Genomic DNA, 24,975 nt, shown 5'->3' on the forward strand with positions numbered 1-24,975 from the left:
TCAGCCTACAAGTAGCTGGGACTACAGGCGCTCGCCACAACACCCAGCTAATTTTTTGTATTTTTAGTAGAGATGGGGTTTCACCGTGTTAGTCAGGACGGTCTCGATCTCCTAACCTTGTGATCCGCCCACCTTGGCCTCCCAGAGTGCTGGGATTACAGGCATTAGCCACCGCACCCGGCCTATATTGGTAAATTCTACCAACACTTAAAGATGAAATAATACTGATTCTCCTAAAAAGCAGATGAGAAGGGAACATTTTTCAACTGATTTTATAAGGCTAGCATTACCCTCATACCAAAACCAGACAAAAATAGTACAAGAAAACTTCAAGCAAATACCTCAAATATTTGCTTCCTGTTCGTAGTTTGTGTTTTGCAGAACAAGTGTTTTTAAACTTTAATGAAGTACAGCTTACTATTTTTTTCTTTTATAGCTCAGGTTTTTAGTGTCATGTGTAAGAACTCTTTGTAAACATAAATATAAAAATTTTCATTGAAATGTTAGCAAATGAAATTCAGCCATCTATAAATGAAAAATATACTCCAACCAAATGAGTTTTATCCTGAGAATGCAAGCTGGCTTAATAATAATAAAAAAAAAATCAACCAATGTAATTCACCGTATCTAAAGAAAGAAAAAAATGAACATATCAATTGATGCAGAAAAATCGGACAAAATTCAGTATTCATTTATGATGAAAGTTCTCAGCACACGAGAAATAGAAGGGAACTTTCTTGACCCAGTAAGAAGTATCTACCAAAAACTTGTAACATACTTAATGCTGAAAAGGTGCATGCTTTCCCATTAAGCTATGAAACAAAACTAGAATGTTCACCCTCCCCAGTCCTATTCAACATCATATCATAACCAGCACAATAAGACAAAAAAAATTTTTAAGGCATATGGGGCTCAGCTCGGTGATTCACACGCCTGTAATCCCAGCACTTTGGGAGGCTGAGGTGGGTGGATCATTTGAGGTCAGGAGTTCGAGACCAGCCTGGCCAACATGATGAAACCCCACATCTACTAAAATTACAAAAATTAGCCGGGCGTGGTGGCAGGTGCCTGTAGTCTCAGCTACTCTGGAGTTGGCAGGAGAATTGCTTGAACCTGGGAGGCGGAGGTTGCAATGAGCTGAGATTGCACCACTGCACTCCAGCCTGGGTGACAGAGCAAGACTCTGTCTCAAAAAAATAATAATAAAATAAAAAATAAAAAACATATGGAATGGAATGGAAAAAAACAAAATTGTTTCTATACACAGAAAACAGTATTGTTTATGTAGAAAATCCATAGGAATCTACCAAGAAATTACTAGAAATCATGAGTGAGTTTAGCTAGGTTGCAGCATACAAGGTCAACACACAAAAATCAATCGTGTTTCTATATATTAACAACTAGAAACCAAAATTTTAAAAAATACTACTTACAGCAGCTCCAAAACAGAGGAAGTATTTAGGTATAAATTAACACATGTCCGGCCGGGCGCGGTGGCTCAAGCCTGTAATCCCAGCACTTTGGGAGGCCGAGACGGGCGGATCACGAGGTCAGGGGATCGAGACCATCCTGGCTAACCCGGTGAAACCCCGTCTCTACTAAAAAATACAAAACTAGCCGGGCGAGGTGGCAGGCGCCTGTAGTCCCAGCTACTCGGGAGGCTGAGCCAGGAGAATGGCGTAAACCCGGGAGGCGGAGCTTGCAGTGAGCTGAGATCCGGCCACTGCACTCCAGCCTGGGTGACAGAGCGAGACTCCGTCTCAAAAAAAAAAAAAAAAATTAACACATGTCTAGAATCTATATGCTAAAAATTCCAAAACACTGAAAGAAATCAAAGAATACCTAAATAAATGAAGAGATAACCCACGTTCGTGGAAGACTCAGCAGAGTAAAGATAGCAAGTCTTACAGATTGATCTGTAGACTTAATGAAATTCAAGTCAAAATCCCAACAGGATTTTTTGTAGATTTGGACACAGTGCTTCTAAAACTTATATAGAGGGGCAGTGAATCCAGAATGGCCAAAACAATGCTTGTGATGAAGAATAAAGTTGGAAGAATTACCGTACCCAATCTTAAGTCTTACTATATAAAGCTTCAGTAATCAAATGTGACATTGGTGACAGGATAGATATAAGCCATTGGAACACAATAGAGAATCTGGAAATAGACCCACACAAATACGGCCTATTGATTTTCAACAAAAGTGTGAAAACAATGAAATGGAAAAAGGATAGTCTTTCAACAAATGATATTGGAATGATTAGACATTCATATGAAAACAAAATGAACCTGACCTCCATCTCACACCTTTTACAAGAATTAACTCCAAATGGGTCATGGAGCAAAATGTAAAGGTATAAAATTTCAGAAAACACAGGAGAAAATCTTTATGTAGTTATACAAAGAGTTCTTAGACATGACACTTAAAAACATGACCCATAAAAGAAAAAAAGTGATAAATTGTACCTTATTAAAGTTTAAAAACTTTTGTTTTGCAAAAGACAAACTATAAACTAGAAGAACATATTTGCAAATCACATATCTGACAAAGGACCTGTATCCAGTTCATTGTATCGGAACTCTCAGACTCATTCGTATGCAGACAACCTTACTTAAAACGTAATCTAAAAACCTGAACAAACATTTTACCAAAGATAATACAAGGATGGCCAATACATTCATGGAAAGATATTCAATATCACTAGAAATTAGAGAAATGTAAATTAAAACCACAATGAGATACCATTGCACACTTATTAGAATGGCTAAAATGATGATTATGATAATAAATACTGTCAATATGGTGTGCTAATGAGTATGCAGAACAAGAGGAGCGCTCATCCATCACTGTGGAAATGCAAAATGGTACAGCCGCTCTGGGAAAGTGTGGCAGCTTCTTATGACGGTAAACAAATGCATATTACTGAATGATCCCATTACTAGTTATTTATCTTAAAGAAATGAAACTTTATGCTCACACAAGAACCTGTGAGTGTATCAGCTCTATTTGTAATCACTAAAATTTGAAAACCACTCAAATATTCTTTAACAGTTGAATAGATAAACCTTGATACATCCATACAATAAAATACTACTCTGCAATAAAAAAGAAATAACTATCCATATACACAACAATATGGATGACCCTCAAAGGCCCTTTGCTGAGAAAGAGAAAGCAATCTCAAAAGGTTTTCTTGCTGTATGATTCCATTTAGGTATTATTCTTGAAAAGATAAAACTGTAGTGATGAGAAACAGATCAGTGGTTGCTAGGGGCTGAACATGAGAAGAGGATGTGACTGTAGAGAAGTATGAGGAATTTTTCCTAGGTGATAGAACTCTTCTGTATTCTGATTGTGTGCTCGTTACATGAATCTATACATGCATTAAAATGTATAAATTTTTGCACAAGACTGTGCACCAAAAAGTCGATTTTACTGCATGTAATTAAACACACAAAATAAATGTTATAGGCAGAAAATAAACTCAAAAGACACACGAACAGAGAGAGAGAGAAGGCAATAGTCAAGATGAAGAGGGAACTGGGTAAGAGGAATGCAGAAGGAAAAAGGATATCATGTTACTAAATGATACTAAAAAGTAATTTAAAGCAGCAGACTAAATCAAACTATGTAGAAGCAGTAGATAGAGGAGTGCCTGCTGCAGAAAATGTGATAAGTAATATGGAAACAAACTTAAGGAGTGCTCCCAATGCGGATGGCACGGGAAAGGGACAAATAATTAAATATAACCACTAAATAAATGACAGATGTAGAGAACAAATAACATTTATCCATGGATAAATGGGTATTAGATATTCTTAGAGAAAAGACCAGAGCAAATGGAAAAGCACCTATACCGTATTCAAAGCAGAGTTCAGGACAAATATATAATATACTATAGAAAATGAGTCTTTTAATTATGGTAAGTAAAGTCTGGGGGTAAAAAGTAATCATGAACCTAGAGTCAAATGCATAAAGCAAAAACTAGAAATGAAAGGAGAAATTTACGGAAATACCATACCAGAAGGGCTTTAAAAACATACTTTGTCAGTCTTGGATGGATAAAAGAGGTTAAGAAAATGGATATAGATAATTTAAATAATATAATTAGAGTGAATATAAAATACCTCTCTATCTTGATTCCTGAACCCTTCAATAAAAGAATTACATTTTTCCCTAGTATTCACAAAGTTAGTGATATATTAACTTGTTAAGGAAACCTCATTAAAGTCCCTCTAAAATGCCCCCAGAAATTGCTCAGCCCATATTTTCTGATGAAAATAAAACAGAACTAGAAATTAATGACAAAAACATGTAATACCAAAGATTGATGGATAAGTGAGATGGAGGTAGGAATCAGATGGAAGCCTCAAGAATTGAAATCTTGAAATTGCTTCTGTAAGGAACGGGAAATTAACTAGGGACATCCAACAGGGTTGACAAGCAGTGTGCAGAACCTTACTGTGGTTGGAGATCATGGATATATAGTGGCATGAAGCCCCTGTGTGTGAAACTTTCCCCTGGGGACACTCTCTAGAGCAAATGTCACTCCTGGTTGAGAGTATGCACACAGGATATTGAAGAGACAGGAAGGTAAGGACATTTAAGCTGCTGGTCAGAAGTGACTGAATGACTTTTCCATATGGGAAGGGGTAGGCAGGAAGTAAAACCGTAGCAATGCACTGATGGACCAGAGAAAAGGAAAGAGTTGAGGAACTGGAGGGTTTGATGAAGTGGGGGGAAAAAAAAAAAACCCAAAAAAACCCGGTAAAGGGAGTAGAGACATAAAAGGATAAAGTATCACTGGAGAGTTCAGTGGAGATGCCATACCAGGTGAAACTCCAAATGCCTGGATTGGAGTGGAGAGGAGGTCGTAAGAAGAATGGACAATACATTTGACTTCACATCGTCTATTATTCCCAGACCTCCTCCAAGATTCATTTGTATGAAAATCACATTGGAGGGGTACTCTTTTAGCCTTGGAATTTATCTTGATTGTTACATAATTTGGTCTAAATTCTCTGAGAGGATAAAGGAAATCAACATTTGTTGAGCCTCTGTCATGTGCCTTACATTCCACTTTGACACTATTATCCTCTATCATTAGGGTAGTCTTATCATTTATTGTTAAAATTTGGACTCTCTTAAGAGTGTGAGGACAACAGTTCTAAATTGAAGTTGCTCTGGGCAAGCGGGGATGGATGGTCACCTCCACTATTATCCAAGAGCCCATTTGAGTTGTCTGTAGGATTGTGAGAATTTGGGGGTGGGGAGACCAAGGCTCAGAGAAGTCATTTGAGTAAGATCACCCAGTTAGTGAGAGTCATGGCAGAGGTAGGATTGACAACCGTGTCTGCCTGACTCTGAAGTCCAGCCATTGCTAACTTAGTTCCTGATTCACCACACTAGCTATCCACCATTGTTTCACTAGCTGTGGCTTGATAGGCTCTCTTCTTGACAGACACCATGACAGTCCCAGCTGGAAGTCTGTCTCAACACAGATAATTAGATGTGTGATAACTGTACCACTGCCAGCAGTGACAGGAAGCCAGCTGTTCTAGGAGCCTGTGGGACCACGATGTGCTCGGGAGGACTTTGATGCTGGATGTGGGCTGCCCAAAGACCCCACGTTTGCTGGTTTTGTAATCAGAGCGTATCAGGTGAAGATTACACAGCGTGGCCAGTTACAGAGGCTGGGAAGGGTTTTCTGAGGATTCCAGGGCTCATAAAAGCCACAGCATCAGAGAACCTTGGGTTAGAAGGAAGTAATAAGTAAACAGGAATCGATGGGACAAAAATCTAGATTGTAGAGCAAAAGGCTAAAGAAGCTTCCAACTCAGGAAGGTATGGCAGGGCAGGGGGTTTCAAGCAAAGGACCGGGTAAACTGTCAGCCACCAACAGATAACTGAAACAGAAGAGGGCAGGGCAGGGCAGGACAGTGAAAATAGGTTGATGGCTCTGAAATAATTCACCTGTTTAGTCTCTCCCTCCAACCCTGGTTAGGGCCTGTGCTGAGGATGTCCAGCTGACCTCAATGAGGTTATCCTGGGTCTGTGTGCTATTCACCACGGAGCTCATTTTCTGTGTTCTGTAATGCAAACCAGAAGTTTTTAAGTATCACCCTGCAGATCCAATTGCCCTATAAAGTCTTTGGAGGAACAGGATGGGGTCTCTGAAAGCCAGGGCAATAGATTCTTGGAAACTGTCAAAGCACAACTTAATGTATAAGTTGTTTTAATAACACAATTAATACAACAATACATTCTCTTTGTCAAATATTTAAAATGTGATTGATAAAGCTAAAATCTTTACTCACAACCTTCAAATCAGGTTTCTATACCTGTTCCTCAGAGGTGGACATTATTTTAAATCAATTTTGGGTATATATTTTCAGACTCTTTTCTACAGATTTACATTCATATATGACCTTGTAGAAAATGCATTTTACTGTACCTTTTAAATATTTGGAGGGCCTTTAAAAATTTTTTATTCTGACATAATCTCGAAATGACAGAACTTGGCAATAACAATAAAAGAAACTTCTATATACTCTTTACCTCATGTGCTAATTGTTTATATTTTGCCCCATTTGGTTTAACATTTTCTCTACTAATATATTTTTATGTATGTGCACATTCTTTTTCTGATCTATCTGAGAGTAAGTTGGGGTCATGGTTTCCACTTATCTCAAAATACTTCAGTTTGTGTTTCCCGAGAACAAGAATATTCTTAGCACATTTATTCAAATGAGGAAATGCAACATTGACCCAATGCTATTATCTGACAGTTCAGCTCCAGATTTCACTAATTGAACCACTAATGCCATCACACCTTTTTCTTAAACAAAGAGGCAGTATATTGCCCTCATCTTCTTTTTTCAACGTGCTTCATCTTGCTTTTTTCAACACGTTTCTGCATATAGATAGCCCAATGTTATCAGCATGGGCAAAGTACGTCAAAATATGAATGCACCATAAATTATTTACTGCTGCCCCCATTGATGGGCACTCAGATTATTTCCTACTTTTATCATTGCACACATCCTCAGGCTGAATGTTAGTGGATATTACTTTGGATTAATGTTCTTTTTTTTTCCTTAATAAATCCTTTATTGGAACGAATTACTGTTTTGAGGACACACAGTGAGGACAAAGCAAGGCTCATAATGCTGAGGAAAGTTCCTTTAAAAGGAGTTAAATAAGAGATGCTCCTGATTCACATAATGTGGGATCAGGGTATGAAAGCAGCACAATTATTCCGAGTTTTCTGACAGATAATTGTATCTTCTTAGAAAGAAAAAACAATTAAGGAAGTTCTTGGTGAAGAACAATTCTTGGGAAAATAGTTAACATGCATGCTATATTTTTATGGATTCAGTGCTGTCTTAGGGAACTTGGACCAGAATACAGAGGCCTCGCTTGCTCTAAAGACCCGTAGATGGAAACAGGCAGACCTCACCCCGCACCCAGAGCCCCACGCCCAGGGCAAACAGCGTTCTCTGGACCAGGACACGCTTCTCCTGTACACTTAGCAAACTTCCACCAGTGGGGACGTTTGCTATTTCTGCTTTGTGTGAAGCATTTGGTACCATCTGGGCTGGCTGGGTTTCAACAAAGATAGTAAAGAAACATTTATCAAGAAAAATCAAAGTCGGTCTCGCCAAGTGTGGTCTAGAGAGATTTGCTTCCGCGATACATATGCGGCTCTCTTGCTGCTGGGAAACACGACTCAACTTTGAAACGCTTCAGGAGGGACAGCCCTTTGGATCTTAGCCTGCAGCTACTGTCAACTGCTCATGATAGAGTGATTTTAGTAGCCAGAGCTCTTGGAGATGTGAATGCCAGCAGTCTCAGGATCCATTCCATGGCATTCCGTTCCACGGAATGTTTTGGCCCCTTTGGTAGAGAATAAGCTCAAAAGGACGAAAGTAGAAGAAAGGACCTATAAGGGTGAGGGAAGAGGTGGAGTCATGCCTCAGTGAGTAATGTTTGGCTCTGCGACGATTAGATGCCCAAGAAAAGGGCATTTTTGGCAGCACACAGTGGCTCACACCTGTAATCCCAGCACTTTGGGAGGCCAAAGTGGGAGGATCGCTCGTGGCCAGGAGTTTGAGACCAGCCTGGGTAACATAGTGAGACCCCATCTCTACAAAAATTTTTTAAAAGTTAGCTGGGTGTAGTGGCACTTGCCTGTAGTCCCAGCTATTCAGGGGGCTGAGGTGGTAGCATTGCTTGAGCACGGGAGATCAAGGCTGCAGTGAGCTGTGATTACGCCACTGCACTCCAGCGAGACCCTGTCTCAAAAAAAAAAAAAAAATTACTCTTAAACCACGAGTCTTGAGATTGACAGCTTCAAAATACAACACTCTTGTCCAGCAAAGAGCACTCTAAAAGAGCTGTAAATTCCTTTACCTTACGATAGAAGATCTTTTTCCAGTGACTATCCTTGTGGTGTCAGTTCTTAAGACTGGGGCGGAGGAGGGGGAGTGGCCTTGCCAGGGAGAAGAAAGATGAGCTGTTTCCTCTTGCCTCTGTGTTGTCAATCAACCTGACAGACAAACTTCTGGCGCTTCTGAGTATCTCAATCCTGTGTGCATGCAGCTCACTATGTGATAGATGTGTCACTTCAAGATCCCAGCCTAGAAACTGGTACATGTTATTTTCCTTGGAAGGCTCAAGAAATGAAAGTAACAGTTGGATATTACATTCTATGGGGAAAATGCATGGTTATTTTGAGAAATTATTATTCTCCAGAACAATGTTACTTAATGCGTGTCTTATAGACTGGCAGCATCAGCATCACATGGAAACGTGTTAGAAAAGCATATGGACAGGTTTCACTGCAGACTTAGGGAATCAGAATCTATCTGTGGGGGTGGATGCCAGAGATCTGTGTCTCATGAGTCCTCTGAATAATTTTTATGCACAAGAAGCTCTCCTGTGGAAGGGTTCAAGTAAACATCAAATACATTGTTAAGAAGAAAACCACAAATTGTTCCATTTGAAGTCAGTCCATTTGGAAATGGTTAAGTCTTAATAATAAAAGTAGACAAATAGGCAAGGCACAGTGGCTCACACTTGTAATCCCAGCACTTTGGGAGACCAAGGCCGGAGGATCATTTGCATTCAGGAGTTTGAAACCAGTCTGGGCAACATGAAGAGACCCCCACCTCTACAAAAAAATTTTAAAAAAATTAGTTAGGCATGGGTTGGCAAGCACCTGTAGTCCTAGCTACTTGGAAGGCTGAGGTGGGAGGATCACTTGAGCCCAGGAGGTTGAGGCTGCAGTGAGCCATGATCATGCCACTGCACTCCAGCCTGGGTGACAAAGTGAGACCCTGTCTCTCTCTCTCACACACACACACACACACACGCACACACCAAAAACATAGTGAAAGAGGGCAATGAATATGAATAAGAATAATAACGAAATAGCAGTAATATATAACAGTTAACATTTATTGAAGTATTTTCTAAGTTCCGGGTTCTGTGCTAAACATGTATATTCTTTGTACAGTTTTACTCTTGTAACAACCTTATTTTATTGATCAAGAAATTGAGGTTCATATGTGTGATGTAACTGCTTGGTAAGATGTGGACCCTGGGATCTTGTAGTCCTGTGTCCATGACACCATATGGTCTGTCCTGGGGAAAACATTAACGTTTTATTTTGACCCCTATATCCCCAGAGCCTAGCAGAATGCTTAGCACTTAGTAGGGACTTGCTTGTTGAACTTAACTGATCAAGGTCAACATCTTGCTTTTGGTATAAAAATGAGATGTAGCTTGCAAGCTGAGATGGAAGATGAATTCAGCCTGTGGAAAAATAGAAGACAGTGCCATATTGCTGGAGTGCAGAAAAAATGTCAGCACAGAATAAGTTACAGCTTGCATCCTGGTAGCCAATTCAGTGCTTCTCCCATCTCATTTATTCGGTCACAACCCCTTACTAGTTGTATGATTTTAGGGAAGTCAGTCTTATTTTTTTTCCAGCAATGGTCAGCTGTTTGAGTGTAGGAAAAGGACGCAGTAAGAAAGGACAGGTATTTGAATTTAAGTAGGGCTGGGGTATTGTGAGATAAGTAAAATAAAAAGAAAGAGGGACAAGGGAGTTGAGGGTCTTTCCAAGGGAGCAGCTAAAATGCACCATAAAATCGAATCTGGGGATGAATGGAGTAAAAGCAAGAGGGAATAGGGAAATCAAGAGAGTGTGTTGGGTTCAAGGGACTGATTGGTGGAGAATGGACTGACGAATAGGGGAAGATTTATTGCAGTAGAATAATAGAGCTAATGAACTGGAAAAATAGAAATTGGTGTAAGACAGTAGGGTACTTGAAACTGAGATTGAGAAAGTGGTATAATTTCTGGGATAATAGGCTCCAGAGCATGACCATGGGAGGAGATGACTATGATTGGGGGTGAGCAAAGGTTGCAGGAAGTGAGGGGGTGCTTTCTCTCCTACTTTCCAATATTCTTCCTTCTAATCTGTTTTTCTTGTCATCTTGAATTTACAAAATTTCTGGTTTTATTTATGCTGTGGATGTTTTTCCAGCCTTTTCCCTATGGGCTGTCTGGGTGCAGGTTATGGGTGATACATGGATAGTAGGTGCATCTTGGTTTAGAGGGTAACTCTTTATTTCTTACTGTACTTGTGGAACTCAAGAAAAAAAAGTATTGAATAATGGCTATGGTAGTGGGTACCTTTGTCTTATTCCTTACTTTAATGGAATTGCATTTATCATGAACCATGGTGCTGTTATTGCAGATAGCCTTTATCCTGTTAATAAAATTCTCTGCTGTTTCTAGATAACTGCAATGGTCTTGTGGTTTTCTTCTTTGATCTACAAATATGATGAATATATTGAAAATAGATTTCCTAAGGTTGAGCCATCTTTGCATTCCTGATAGGAGTCATTATGTATTCACCTTTTAGCAGATAGTTAGTCAATTTGGATTGAATATATTACTGTGGATTGTTCTACTGTAAGTGAGATGATTGACATTGTATTCTTAAGAGCTATACAATTGTCATTTTCTAGTCTCCTTCCATTGACTACCTGCATTACTAGTTTCTGAATTGATTCCTAATTAACTACTTCCTGTGTCTCCAGGCTGATGATTTAGTCTCCCTCATCCTTTCTATGGCCAGTTGCATCTTCACTGCTGATTCTCTGCCTCCTTTTCTCCTCTAAGTTCAACCTTTTTTTTTTTTTTTTTTTTTTTTGATGGAGTCTCGCTCTGTCACCCAGGCTGGAGTGCAGTGGCACAATCTCGGCTCACTGTAAGCTCTGCCTCCTGGGTTCACACCATTCTCCTGCCTCAGCCTCTGGGCAGGCTGGGACCACAGGCGCCTGCCACCATGCATAGCTTTTTTTTTTTGTATTTTTAGTAGAGACAGGGTTTCACCATGTTAGCCTTATAGCCTCCTTTACCTTGGTGTTCTGGACTCAGGGTAGAGCTAAGTTCTAACCCTTTTGACATTTTCCCAACCTTCTCTCTATGGGCTGTCTGGGTGCTAGTTATGGGTGATACGTGGATAATAGGTGTACCTTGGTTTAGAGGCTAATTCTTCCTTTCTTTTTTAGCTTTTTCTTTTTGAATGGAGGTAAAATTGACATAACATAAATTAATCATTAACTGTTTTTAAATGTACAATTCAGTGACATTTATAGAATATTCACAGTGTTGGACAACCATCATCTCTATCTAGTTCTCAGAAATTTTCATCACCTCTAAAAGAAACCCTGTATTCATTAAGCAGTCACTCCCCATTTCCCTTTCCCTCCAGCCCCTGGCAACTATTAATAGTAGTCTACTTGCTGTTTCTATGGATTTACCTGTTTGGAATGTTTCATGTAAATGGAATCATACAATATGTGACTTTTTGTGCTGGGGTATACAAATGTTCATAGCAGCCGTATTCACAACAGCCAAAAAGTGGAAACAGCCCAACTGTGGATCAGCTGCTGAATGGATAAACAAAATGTGGGATATCTGTACGATGGAATATTATTCAGTCATGCAAAAAAATGAAGGGCTGATACATGCTATAGTGTGGTGAACTTTGAAAACCTTATGCTAAATGAAAGAAGCCAGCCTTTCCTGTGGGCTTTGTGGAAAATAAGCTTAGAAAACTTACAGTTAATCTTGGTATGGGAAGAGCTGTGTGAAAGTCGGAAATCCATTTTTAACCAACACAGAACAGAGTTGACATCTTATCAGCCCATCTCGTTTTGTGTGCTGCTTCAGCTATGGATGTTAATAAAATTAAATTTCTCACTAAACAAGTGTGATGCCAAAGAACCTTCCACAAGTTCTGCAGCCGTCACTGCTTGGTGCTTAAACATGTTGGACAGTATTAAGGTAAAAACTGCTTTTTCTTTTTCAGTAAGAGATGCTAAAAACCTTGTACCTATGGACCCCAATGGCCTGTCAGATCCCTACGTAAAACTGAAACTGATTCCTGATCCCAAAAGTGAGAGCAAACAGAAGACCAAAACCATCAAATGCTCCCTCAACCCTGAGTGGAACGAGACATTTAGATTGTAAGTGGAAACGACTGCAGTGAGCATGGGTGGTGGAGGTTGGATTATGGGCCACCTGAGATCAGGGAGTTCCTCCTCCTTTAGCTTCTGTTTCCTTCCTTCCCTACCTCCCTCCGTCTCTGTCTTCTCCCTCCCTCATTCCTCTCTTTCCCTCCCTTCTCTTCCATCTGCAATTTTGTGTTGTGAGCCAAGAAAAAAATTAGAGCTATTTTTTTTTTTAATAGAGATGAGAATGCCTGTGGTGTGGGGGAGTGGGTAGGATAGGAAATGGTGTGATGTGTTGCTAAGTGAAGGCAAGTTGTGGGAGAAATGATGGGGCTCAGGAAACAGGGGGACATAACCTACAGGGTGTGGTGACAGCTTCTCTAGAGCTGGGTTTATGGATGATGCTTGGCTTGCAGCCTGCTGGGACATCTCCACCAGCCTCCCTTGAGGATCTTCGCTGGCCAGGGCTCCAAGAATCTGGGAGTCTATTTCTTATACATCTAGGCATCAGGAGTTAGTTATAACAGCCAATTCACTGAGCATATATGATGTGTGACAAACACTGGGTTAAGCGATCTGACTTTATCGACTCATTTTATTCCCAATGTAGCAATAGGGTTTATAGAGGTTAAAAGAGTATGCCAAAGTCCCATAGCAAATATGGAGTGGAGTGGAATTCAGCTTCCGGCAGTCTGACTTTAGAGGTCATACTTTTTTAGCTACCAGCTAGAAGCACGGTTCCTTGTCCTGTCTCCTCTTCCCTCTCTCAGGGCAAAGCTGGGCCCTTTCTCAGCCTCAGTCAAGGACGTGTCTCAGAACAGGCAATTTCCCCAGGATTTTTCTCCATACATTTCCTCAGCTCATTCTCAACCCACCTGTGTGCAGATAGAAATCATACACACCCAGTTATGCAACTGATACCTGTATTTCTTATAGGCAATAGGAATTCCTGAATATCCTGAACCCTATTAAGACATAAGATAACAAAAGTAGTTAGAACTGTTCTTGTCATAGCCAATCTAGGGCCTCTGCCTGTTTAAGCCACAGGCTGTCCAACAGAAAAAGCTCTGACTCCCTGGAGAGCTAGCCTGGGATGGAAACTGAATATGTTTCTTTCAGCAGCTTGGAATCTTTAAAAATTTCTACCTCCAAGTCTTGTCCTCTTGTACATTTCTTCTGCTTGAAAAATTACTACGACTTCCACTGATGTCTTTTCTTTTTCTCTATGCAGTCAGCTGAAAGAATCGGACAAAGACAGAAGACTGTCAGTAGAGATTTGGGATTGGGATTTGACCAGCAGGAATGACTTCATGGGATCTTTGTCCTTTGGGATTTCTGAACTTCAGAAAGCCAGTGTTGATGGCTGGTAAGTAAGATTTTGCTTTGAAAGCTGCCATACAGCTTGCTCCATCAAACACGGGGTCAAGTATGTTTTCCTTTTTCTCCAAAAATGGAAATGGTAAAGCAGAGTCCCAAAGTGAAGTCTGGTTGATTGGATCTGCCTCGCAGATATGTTTTGTTTGGTCCTTGTACTAAAAACAACAAAGAAAGAGGCCAGGTGTGGTGTCTCACACCTGTAATTCCAGCACTCTGGGAGGCCAAGGCAGGTGTATCACTTGAGCTCAGGAGTTCAAGACCAGCCTGGGCAACATGGTGAAACCACATCTCTACCAAAACCATGAAAAATTAGCTGGGCATGGCGGTGTGTGCCTGTAGTCCCAGGCACTCGGGAGGCTGAGATGGGAGGATCACTTGAACCCTGGAGGTGGAGGTTGTGTAGTGAGCAAGTTGGTCAGAGATTGAGCCACTGCACTCCAGCCTGGGTGACAGAGTGAGGAGAAAGAGAGAAAGAGAGAGAGAGAGAGAGAAAGAGAGAAAGAAAGAGAGAGAAGGAAGAAGGAGGAAGGAAGAAGAAGGAAGAAGGGAAAGGGAAGGAAAGGAAGAAGAAAGAGGGAAAGCAGGAAGGAAGGAAGGGGGGAACGGAGGGAGGGACAGAGGGAGGGAGGGAGGGAGGAAGGGAATTAGTTCTAGCATTTTAAAAATCTGGGAGTAGAAGACAACAATTGAGAACAGTTGAATAGTTAATGCCCCCTTTAGCCAGGACACGGATTTTCTATTTGTCACCGTCCTCACCACTCCCTATTTTATTACATCTGGCCCACTTTACTAAACTATATGATGCGACTGTAACTGCCCAGTGGCTTCTTTGTGCCTGCTGCCCAGACAGAGCCGATTTATCAAGACAGGAGGATTGCAATAGGGAAAGAGTTTTACACACATAGAGCCAGCTAAATGGGAGAACAGAGTTTTTTTATGACTCAAATCAGCCTCCCTAAAAATTTGGAAGCTAGGGCTCTTCAAAGATAGTTTGGCAAGGCGTAGGGTGGCTAGGGAATGGGTGCTGCTGACTGGTTGGGGATGCAGTAATAGGGGTGTGAGAAGTGGTCCTCGTGCGCTGAGTCCACTTCTGGGTGGGGCCACAGAACTGGTAGGCAGGTCCAGATGGGGTAGTCTGATAGTCAGAAAGGCAAAAGCCTGAAAAGACATCTCAAAAGGCCAATCTCAGGTTCTACAATAGTGATGTAATCTGCAGGAGTAACTGGGGAAGTTGGAAATGTTGTGACCTCTGGGATAAAGGCTGATAATAATCCATGTCTACATCTTAGTAGAATTCAGGCTCTTTTCATTTTCCTAACTTGGCAATATTTCATTAGTTTTACAAAGGCAGTTTAGTTTTGGGGAAGGGCTGTTATCATTTAAAATATACAACAAATTTCTTTCAAAGTTAGGTTGGCGGTCTGGTTGGGGTGGAGCCATTGATTATCAGAAATGTAGAAAACCTGAAGAGACATCTCAAAAGGCCAATTTTAGGTTCTACAATAGTGATTTTATCTGCAGGAGTCATTGGGAAAGTTGCAAATCTTATGGCCTCTGGAATAATGGCTGGCAATCCTTTATGTCTACACCGTAGCAGAATTCAGGCTCCTCTCATCCTCCTAACCTAGTGGTCTCTCATTAGCTTTATGAAGGTAGTTTCATTTTGGGCAAGGGCTATTATCATTTAAAATATACACTAGGCCGGACGCGGTGGCTCGTCCCTGTATTCCCAGCGCTTTGGGAGGCTGAGGTGGGTAGATCACGAGGTCAGGAGATTGAGACCATCCTGGCCAACACGGTGAAACCCTGTGTCTACTAAAAATACAAAAATTAACTGGGCGTGGTGGCATGTGCCTGTTGTCCCAGTTACTCAGGAGGCTGAGGCAGGAGGACCACTTGAACCCAGGAAGCAGAGGCTGCAGTGAGCCGAGATCATGCCACTGCACTCTAGCCTGGGTGACACAGCAAGACCCCATCTCAAAATAAAATAAAACAAAATAAAATGAATAAAATAAACATGAAATCTGACCCAAAGTTAACTTGGCCCAAGCCCAGGAAAGAGTAAGGGCAGCTTGGAGGTTAAAGGCAAGATGGGGGTTAGTTAGATCAGATCTCTTTCACTGACATCATTTTCTCACTGTTACAATTTCTGCAAAGACAGTTTCATGACTTGCTCCATGCACACCAGAGTGGCTTGTACACTTCACCTAAAAGATATGTGCAACCCACTGTCAGATTGTGTCTGAGAAGCTGCTGCTTCCTTGGGAGTCCTTAGCAAGGCTGACCACAGATCACAGATGTACTGCAGTGTTGTTTTCATAGTCAGCTGCAGTGTCTCCTTTCTCCTGAAGATTTTATTTTGCTCCCTTCCTATGGCAGAAAAAAAAAAAAATATATATATATATATATATCGTTCAATATTACCCACAGAGAGGCTGGGTAAGCCCCCTTGGCAACCGTTTCACAGTTAACTGAGTCAAGGAGTCAGAAGAAATAGCTCAACCTGCCACTATAACTTTGGGAGAAGTGGCAATTGGACTGCTATTACTTCTTCAAGATAAATTGTCGCATATCTGGATTGTCTCATTCAGGACTTTTTCAGCTTCGAGTGAAAGAAAATAAAAATCAAACTGGTTTCGCAAGAAAGAGATGTATCATTTGGACCACACACACATCTTTCGATCGTTCACCTTATGACTTCCTTGTCTTGGCTCCGTATTTAATCTTAGGCTTTTCTTGAAAAATATATTGAGTGTCCACTAGGTGCTGGTCACTAGAGACACATCGAGGTATAAGACAGACATGACTTCATGGAGCTTAGCTTATGGCGGGGGGGGGGTGGGCAGATAAACATTGAACAAGGAATTACGCAAATGACAAATCAATGACAACATGATGGAAGATGTGAAGAAGACAGGAGCTGAGAGTTTTGAACCCAAAAGTATCTGAGACAGATTTCAATCAATTTAGAAAGTTTATTTTGCCAAGGTTGAGGATGTGCCAGTGACACGGACTCAGGAGATCCTAATGATATAGACCCAAGGTGGATGCGGTACAACTTGCTTATGTACATTTTAGGGAGACATAAGACATCAGTCAGTACACGTGAGATTTACATTGGCTCAATCTGGAAAAGCAGGACAACTCAAAGTGGGATGAGGAGGTGCTTCCAGGTCATAGGTAGATTTTACAATTTTCTGATTGGCTATTGGCTGAATGAGCTGTTATCAATAGAAAGGAATGTGTGGATTACATAAGGAGTTGTGCAGACCAACGTTGTATCATGAAGATGAAGCCTCCAGGTAGCAGGCTTCAGAGAGACTAGATTGTAAATGTTTCTCATCAGACTTAGGGTCTGTGTTGATGTTAACGCTGGTTGACTTTTCCTGAATTCCAAAAGGAAGGGGGTATAATGAGACATCATGTCCAACCCTCCCTTCTCATCATGGCCTGAAACAGTTTTTCAGGTTAACTTTGAAATGCCCTTGGCTGGGAGGAGGGGTCCATTTACATGGCTAGGGGGCTTAGAATTTTATTTTGGGTTTACAGAATGTACCCCAAAAGAGTTGTGTTAAATCACGTTTCACAAACGGTTAAAAACATAGTTCTCATAAAATAGATAATGGGCATTGGCCAAAGATTTCCTTAGCTCACTAAGGAGAAAAGCAGCAGGATAAATGAATGATTCCGCAGAAGGTTTGAGAAACTGATGTTTGTGTAATTAGTAGAAAAAGAAATGCGGAAATAACTTTGCTCAGTTAAATATAAAACCGACTGATAGGACAATAGAATCACAAGCTTTGGGGTTATCTTATCTACTAGACTGAAAAAAAAAAAAGATTTTGGCCAGACATGGTGGTTCACGCCTATAATTCCAACACTTTGGGAGACCGAGGTGGGCAGATCATCTGAGCAGGAATTCGAGACCAGCCTGGCCAACATGGTGAAACCCTGTCTCTACTAAAAATACAAAAATTAGCTGGGCCTGGTGGCACATGCCTGTAATCCCAGCTACTTGGGAGGCTGAGGCAGGAGAATCGCTTGAACCCAGGAGGCAGAGGTTGCAGTGAGCTGAGATCGCGCCACTGCACTCCAGCTGGGCAACAGAGCGAGACTCCATCTCAAAAAAAAAAAAAAAAATTTCAACTCAGTTTTCTAAAAGTTAACATCTGTCTTTGCAGACTAGGGAGGCCCTCTGGGCCTGACTTGATGGTGAATAATAAATTAAACAAAGTAATATTACTGTGAGGAAAGAAACAGCTAATTAGAAAATGCTCTAGCATGACATTAAAAGTTTACACGATTGTCTTTTTGGGTTTTTTTTTCCCCCAAGCTTTGAATATTTTTCCCTAACATACAAATGACTTGACTTCGCAGGGTCTACATCAGTCACTCACAGTGGGCGTTTCATTCTCATTTTAAATCAAACGTAAAGAGGTTAAAGAGAAAGAATGTATGATCCTCAGGGGGTATGTGACAGGAGAAAACGTAATAATAATTATTATAATAACAATAGCTACTGCTCATTGACTCTTAATAGATGCCAGGCTCTGGGTCCAGCATTTCCGGATGTTGTGGAGTCGCAGTTTCACACGGCACTGATCAGGTGTGCAGAAAAAAATAAAGCTTCTTTCTTTTCTGTAATGGACTTAGACTTTCTCATGCACTTTTGTGAGCTCCTGGTGACCGAGGAGAAGGGACTCTGTATGCTGCATGTGGGATTTTCTGAGCTTCACTGCTTCACTTTTCTGACTGGCCCCTGTTAACAGCAAAACCAAGCTCTATAAAATAGTTCAAAGAAGTTTATTCTGAGCCAATATAAGTGGCTGTGGCCTGGGGAAACAAACCCGAGAAGCTTTGAATAAGTGGTCCTGAGGTGGTTAGATTACAGTTTGGTTTTACACATTCTGGGGAGGCAGAAGTTACAGGCAAAGACATAAATCAGTACATGGAGATTATAAATTGGTTTGGGCCCAAAAGGCCGGATAGCTTTAAATGGGTTATAGGAGATTCTTTAACTTGCAGTTGGTTAGAGTAAGACTTTGCTAAAACTTGGAGTTTACAGGAAGAAATGCTTTACATTGGCCGGGCGCGGTGGCTCATGCCTTCACTCCCAGCACTTTGGGAGGCCGAGGCAGGTGGATCATTTGAGGTCAGGAGTTTGAGACCAGCCTGGCCAACATGGTGAAACCCCATCTCTACTCAAAATGCAAAAAAATTAGCAAAGTGTGCTGGTACATGCTTGTAATCTCAGCTATTCTGGAGGCTGACCAGGAGAAGTGCTTGACACAGGAGGCGGAGGTTGCAGTGAGCTGAGATCACGCCATTGCACTCTAGCCTGGGTGACAGAGTGAGACTCCATGTTTTATGTTGAGGATGCGTGCAGCAAGATGGATTGCTTACATTGTGACTGCGCCTTTGCCTGGCCTGGCCTTAGTCCTGTTTGTAATCTGGTATTTTATTGCCACAAAGAGTCTGTTTTGTCAGTCTTACGATCTCTATTTTAACATTCATGTTAGCCCATTGTTGTATCTAAACTCCAAAGGAGAGGGAGTATAACAAGACATGTCCAATCTCCTTTCTCTCATGGCTGACAATTCCATTCTTAAGGTTTTTCTTACATCCTCTTGGCCAAGGAGGGGAGAATGTTCTGTCAGTGGGGGGGCCTTAAGATTTTATTTTTAGCCTACATTCCTAAACCAGTGCCCACTGAAGCGGGACTGGTCCCGCTAGCTTTGGGGCATCATTCTGGCTTTGTGCTGGAGATCCTGGCCTGTTGCTTCCTCTTGTGAGTTCCCTCCATGCAGCGCCTTCTCTGTCCCACTTGTAGGCTACTGCTGCGCCTGGTTCAGGGAGGGCCAGGAGCCTGCCTGAGTCCTCCCCCTGGGGAGTCTTTTCTGCTCCTGCTGCTGCTGCTGGAATGATGTTGCCTGGTGCATGGATAGGTCTCTGGCCAGCGTTCCAGCCGAGGAGGAGGGAAACCCACCTCTCCCCACCACCTGTCCTTTCTCCTTCCCAAGGTTTTCTAAGCCCTAAAGAGAAGGGCTTCTCCTGTAATCACCCAATGAGTTCATCTAGAGCTGATTCACTGAGACGGCAATATTTTAGCAGAGAAAGCGTTTAATAAACACAGTGCCAGCCAAGCAGAAGGATGGAAGTTTATTACTCAAATCGACCTCCTCCAAAATTCAAAGACTAGGGTTTTTCAAGGATCTTTTGGTGGGAAGGGGGGCTAGGGAATGGGGAATGCTGATTGGTGGGTCAAGAGTGAAATCACAGGGGGTCAAAGCGGTCTTCTCATGCTGAGTCAGTTCCTGGGTGAGGATCAGAAGACCAGGTAAGCCAGTTTTGTTGTATGGGGTCCTGGTCTGGATGACACCAGCTGGTCCATCAGAATGCAGGGTCTGGAAAATATTTCAAACACCAATTTTAGGTCAATAATAGTTATTTTATCTATAGGAGCAATTGGGGAGATCATGAATCTTATGACCTCTGGCTACATGTCTCTGGAGCCAGAATTCTAACTTTGTGGCTAATATGTTAGTTTTACAAAGGCAGTTTTAGTCCCCAAGCAAGGAGATGGTTAGTTTTGGGAAGGAGCTATTATTGTCTTTGTTTTAAAGTTAAGCTAATGGCCAGGTGTGGTGGCTCATATCTGTAATCCCAGCACTTTGGGAGTGCCAAGGTGGGAAGATTGCTTCAGTTCGGAAGTTAGAGACCAGTTTGGGCAACACAGTGAGACCCTGTTGCAACAAAAAATTTAGCCAGGCATGGCGGCATGCACCTGTGCTCCCAGCTACTCAGGAACCTGAGGTGGGAGGATCACTTGGGCTCAGGAGGTCAAGGCTGCAATGAGCTGTGATTGTGCCCCCGCACTCCAGCCTCGGCAACAGAGAAAGATCATGTCTCAAAGTAAATAAAGAAACAAATACAAATAAAAAATGAACTGAAACTAAATTCTTCCCATAGTTAGCTTGGCCTAGGCCCAGGAATGGACAAGGACAGCTTGGAGATTGGAAGCAGATGGAGTTAGTTAGGTCCGATTTCTTACACTGTCATAACTTTTCTATGTCATATTTCTCTTACTGTCATAATTCTTGCAAAAGTAGTTTAACTCCCACACATGCCATATCCTTCTTCCTGGGCTAGTGCCTGCCTTGTCTACTCCCCTAAGGCAGAGAGCAGGGAAGAAAAAAAAATGGTTTAAGAATAGGGATAGTGTATCAGGAGTAAGCCCAAAATATTACTACATTTACACTTAGATGATCATTTATTCTCCAGTTATTCTAGATAGAGCATCATTTCCAAGGATCAGAATAGTTCCACAACATGTTAGGGACACACAGCTTCTAAGCAACAGTTCTGGGTTCAGGTCCAGGTTTCTATGATGCCAGAGCCTAAGCATATACAAATCCCATTCTGCCTCCTGATACAGGGGTAGATGGAAGGCTAGAGGGTAGACAGCTCGGGTTTGATTTTGGCTTTCCTAACTGGGTGGCGGCTTTGTGACCTCAGGTGAGCCACTTCTCCTGTCGGTACTACAGCCTTCACAGCAGGTATGCCACCCATCAGATTGATTACAACACCCCCTATCCTCCATCCACCACTTAGGATAGATGTGAAGTTGATGACACAATAGTTGGAAGGGAACTTTTCCAAAATAAAAGCCCTCTTCAGATTCTGCAGATAGAAGTCCTCTTCAGATTTACGGCCAAGACATTTGCAATGCTGTCTTGACTAAATGGACCAGATCCTAGACATTTGGATTCTTGCCCCTGGGATTCTTTGAACACTATGTGATCTTGAGTAAGTCTCACACCCTTTCTGAGACTCAGTTTCACCATTTAGAAGGGGATGGGCTCCACCAGCTCTTCTGTTGTGCTGTAATTTAAGACCGTGTGGCAGAAACAGCAGATGCAGCTGTGAAAGCTCCCAGATGTGGTACACTAGCCCCAGGCCCCCTGTCTGCATCTGCCTCTTGGCCAGTTGCCCTGTATCTGTTGTCAAATCCTCCTCTTTGTTTCTAATTTTGCTTATTTATACTGTCTCCTTTCTTTCCCCTTGATTTTTCAGAGGTTCACCTGTTTTATTTACTTATTTATTTTCTTCAAGAAATTAACTCTGGGATTTGTGTATCAATTCTGTTTGTTTTCTCCTTTTCTGTAGGTTTATTTTGTGTTTGGCTTTGACTTTCAGTTGAATATTTTACTAATTTATTTTTTCTTCTTTTGCCTGACTCTGCTCTTTAAAAATAATGAATAGCTTTTTTTGTTTGTTTGTGTGTTTTTGTTTTGAGACAGAGTCTTGCTCTGATGCCCAGGCTGGAGTGCAGTGGCACGATCTTTGCAGGTTTAAGTGACTCTCCCGTCTCAGCCTCTTGAGTAGCTGGGATTACAAGTGCCTGCCACCATGCCCGGCTAATTTTTGTATTTTCAGTAGAGACAAGGTTTCACCATGGTGGCCAGGCTGGTCTTGAACTCCTGACCTCAGGTAATCCTCTCACTTTGGTCTCCCAAAATGTTGGGATTACAGGTGTGAACCACCACACCTGGCCAAAAATAATGAACAAGCATTTAAGGGTATGTTTCCTCTAAGTTTTGATATGTTAACATTCTGGCTTTTGCTGCTTTCTTGAGGGTCTACAGTTGAGTTTTTAGTTTCTTTTCTAACATGCTTTAATTTAGGCATTTTTTTAACCCCTAGAATTAGATTTCTGTTTAAATTTTTATTATTGATGTTAAGTTACTGTTTTAGTGCTTTCAAGTTAGAGAATATGGCCTGTGTACTTTTCCTTTTTCCTTTGATTTTCTTTCCTTTTCTTTCAGCATAGCTTAGTATTTGTTCCATGTTGTTAAAAGTTCTGTGGACTTTCAAGAAAAAGATTATATTAACTATTTGTAGAGTATACTTTTTTTTTGGTGGAGAAAGAATAAACCTTTTTTCAACTTTTATTTTAGATTCAGGGGATACATGTACACATTTGTTACCTGGGTATGTTGCATGATGCTGAGGTTTGGAGTATGAATGATTCCATCACCCAGGTACTGACCATAGTAGCCAATAGTTAGTTTTCCAACCCTTGTCTTCCCCTCCCCTCTGCCCTCTGTAGTCCCTAGTGTCTGTTGTTGTCATCTTTGTGTCCATGAGTGCAGGGTATACATTTATTCATTCCAATGTATTATAAGGTCCACATCTTTTTTTTTTTTTTTTTTTCTGAGTCAGAGTTTCGGTCTTGTTGCCCGGCTGGAGTGCAATGGCGCGATCTCAGCTCACCACAACCTCCGCCTTCCGGGTCCAAGGGATTCTCCTGCCTCAGCCTCCTGAGTAGCTGTGATTACAGACATGCGCCACCACGCTCAGCTAATTTTGTATTTTTAGTAGAGACGGGGCTTCTCCATGTTGGTCAGGCTGGTCATGAACTCCTGACCTCAGGTGATCCACCCGCCTCGGCCTCCCAAAATGCTGGGATTACAGGTGTGGGCCACCACGCCTGGCCAAGGTCCAGATCTTTTATAACTACTTATTGTCCTTTTGTTTGCTTGAGCTAAATGTGTAGTGCTTATTAAGTTTCTTCAGGCAATATGATTCAAAAGCGTTCTTTCTATTTCTAGGAGTTCTTGCCTTATCTGTATATGGCAATATTATTAACCACATAACTCTACCAATCTTATTATATTGACATGAAGTTATCTTTGTTGCAGCTAATGCTTTTTCTCTATAATTTCACTTTGTTGCTGGCATTCATTCATTCATTCATTCATTCATTCATTCATTGAATATACACAGTGAACACCTGCTGTGCTGAAGAGATGCTAATGAGCAAAATAGACAAGAACCCTGTGGCCTCATGGAGTTTTCTTTCTAGTTGAAGAAAAATAAACAACAATAGTAAATTAACAAAAATAAGTAGTAAAACATGGCATGTTTGAGGCTGATAAGTGCCATAGAGAAAAGTAAACAAGAAATGGGGACAAGGAATCTTGGGGAGTGGGGGCATTCAGATTTTATAGGGAATTCAGGAAAGGACTCACTGAAAAGGTAGCATAGACCAAAGATCTAAAGCAGGTGAGGAGTGAGCTGTGTGGATATCTAGGGAGAGGTTGTCTTAGACAGAGAGGACGGCAAATGCAAGGGCCCTGAGGCAGGAGTGCATCTGGCAAGTTGGAAGAGCAGTAAGGAGGCACGTGTAGCTGGAGCTGGATCCATGAGGGGAGACTGGAGGAGGATTAGGTCTGGGAGGATATATATGGGGAGAGGGTTGGCAGATCCTGTGGGCCTTGTCAGGACTTTGTCTTCTGCTCTGAAGAAGATGGGGAGCCAAAGAGTTAATGAGATCGAACCAACCTTTGCATGTGTCCTTTTTGGTTGTGGTGTGGTAGATCCCTTTTCCCTAGTAGGTCCTTTCCCATTCTTTTATGTCGAATCTTTCTAAGTCCTTTGGTCTTGTATAACAAGTGGCACGTTGTTGGAATTTTTTTCTTTTTTTTTCTTTTAGAGACAGAGTCTCCCTCTGTCGTCCAGGCTGGAGTGCAGTGGCATGATCTCAGCTCACTGCAACTTCTGCCTCCTGGATTCAAGCAATTCTCCTGCCTCAGCCTCCCGAGTAGCTGGGATTACAGGCACCTGCCACCACGCCCGGCTAATTTTTGTATTTTTAGTAGAGACGGGGTTTCACCATGTTGACTAGGCTGGTCTCGAACTCCTGACCTCATGATCTGCCCACCTTGGCCTCCCAAAGTGGTGCTGGGGTTACAGGAGTGAGCCGCCGCGCCTGGCCTTTTTTTTTTTTTTTTTTTTTTTTTTTTTTTTTTTTTACTTTAAGTTCTGGGATACATGTGCAGAACGTGCAGGTTTGTTACATAGGTATACATATGCCTTGGTGGTTTGCTGTACCTATCAACCTGTCATCTAGATTTTAAGCCCCGCGTGCATTAGGTATTTGTCTTAATGCTCTCCCTCCCCTTGCCCCCCACCCCCTGACAGACCCCAGTGTATGATGTTCCCTTCCTTCTGTCCATGTGTTCTCATTGTTCAACTTATGAGTGAGAACATGTGGTGTTTGATT

The 24,975-nt window shown here is 41.7% G+C and overlaps 1 protein-coding gene across 2 annotated transcripts in view; it reads left to right on the plus strand.

The window, feature by feature from the left end:
* Window positions 1–24,975, plus strand: part of LOC105485029 (protein kinase C beta) — a 381,756-nt gene that overhangs the window by 243,850 nt on the left and 112,931 nt on the right. For both annotated transcript variants that reach the window (XM_011747190.3, XM_011747191.3), the window contains exons 6-7: window positions 12,392–12,548; window positions 13,765–13,899. In XM_011747190.3, coding sequence (XP_011745492.1) covers window positions 12,392–12,548; window positions 13,765–13,899 — 292 coding nt within the window. The remainder of the gene's footprint in view (window positions 1–12,391; window positions 12,549–13,764; window positions 13,900–24,975) is intronic.

This window comes from Macaca nemestrina, chromosome 18 (assembly GCF_043159975.1).
Source record: "Macaca nemestrina isolate mMacNem1 chromosome 18, mMacNem.hap1, whole genome shotgun sequence".
NCBI lineage: Eukaryota > Metazoa > Chordata > Mammalia > Primates > Cercopithecidae > Macaca > Macaca nemestrina.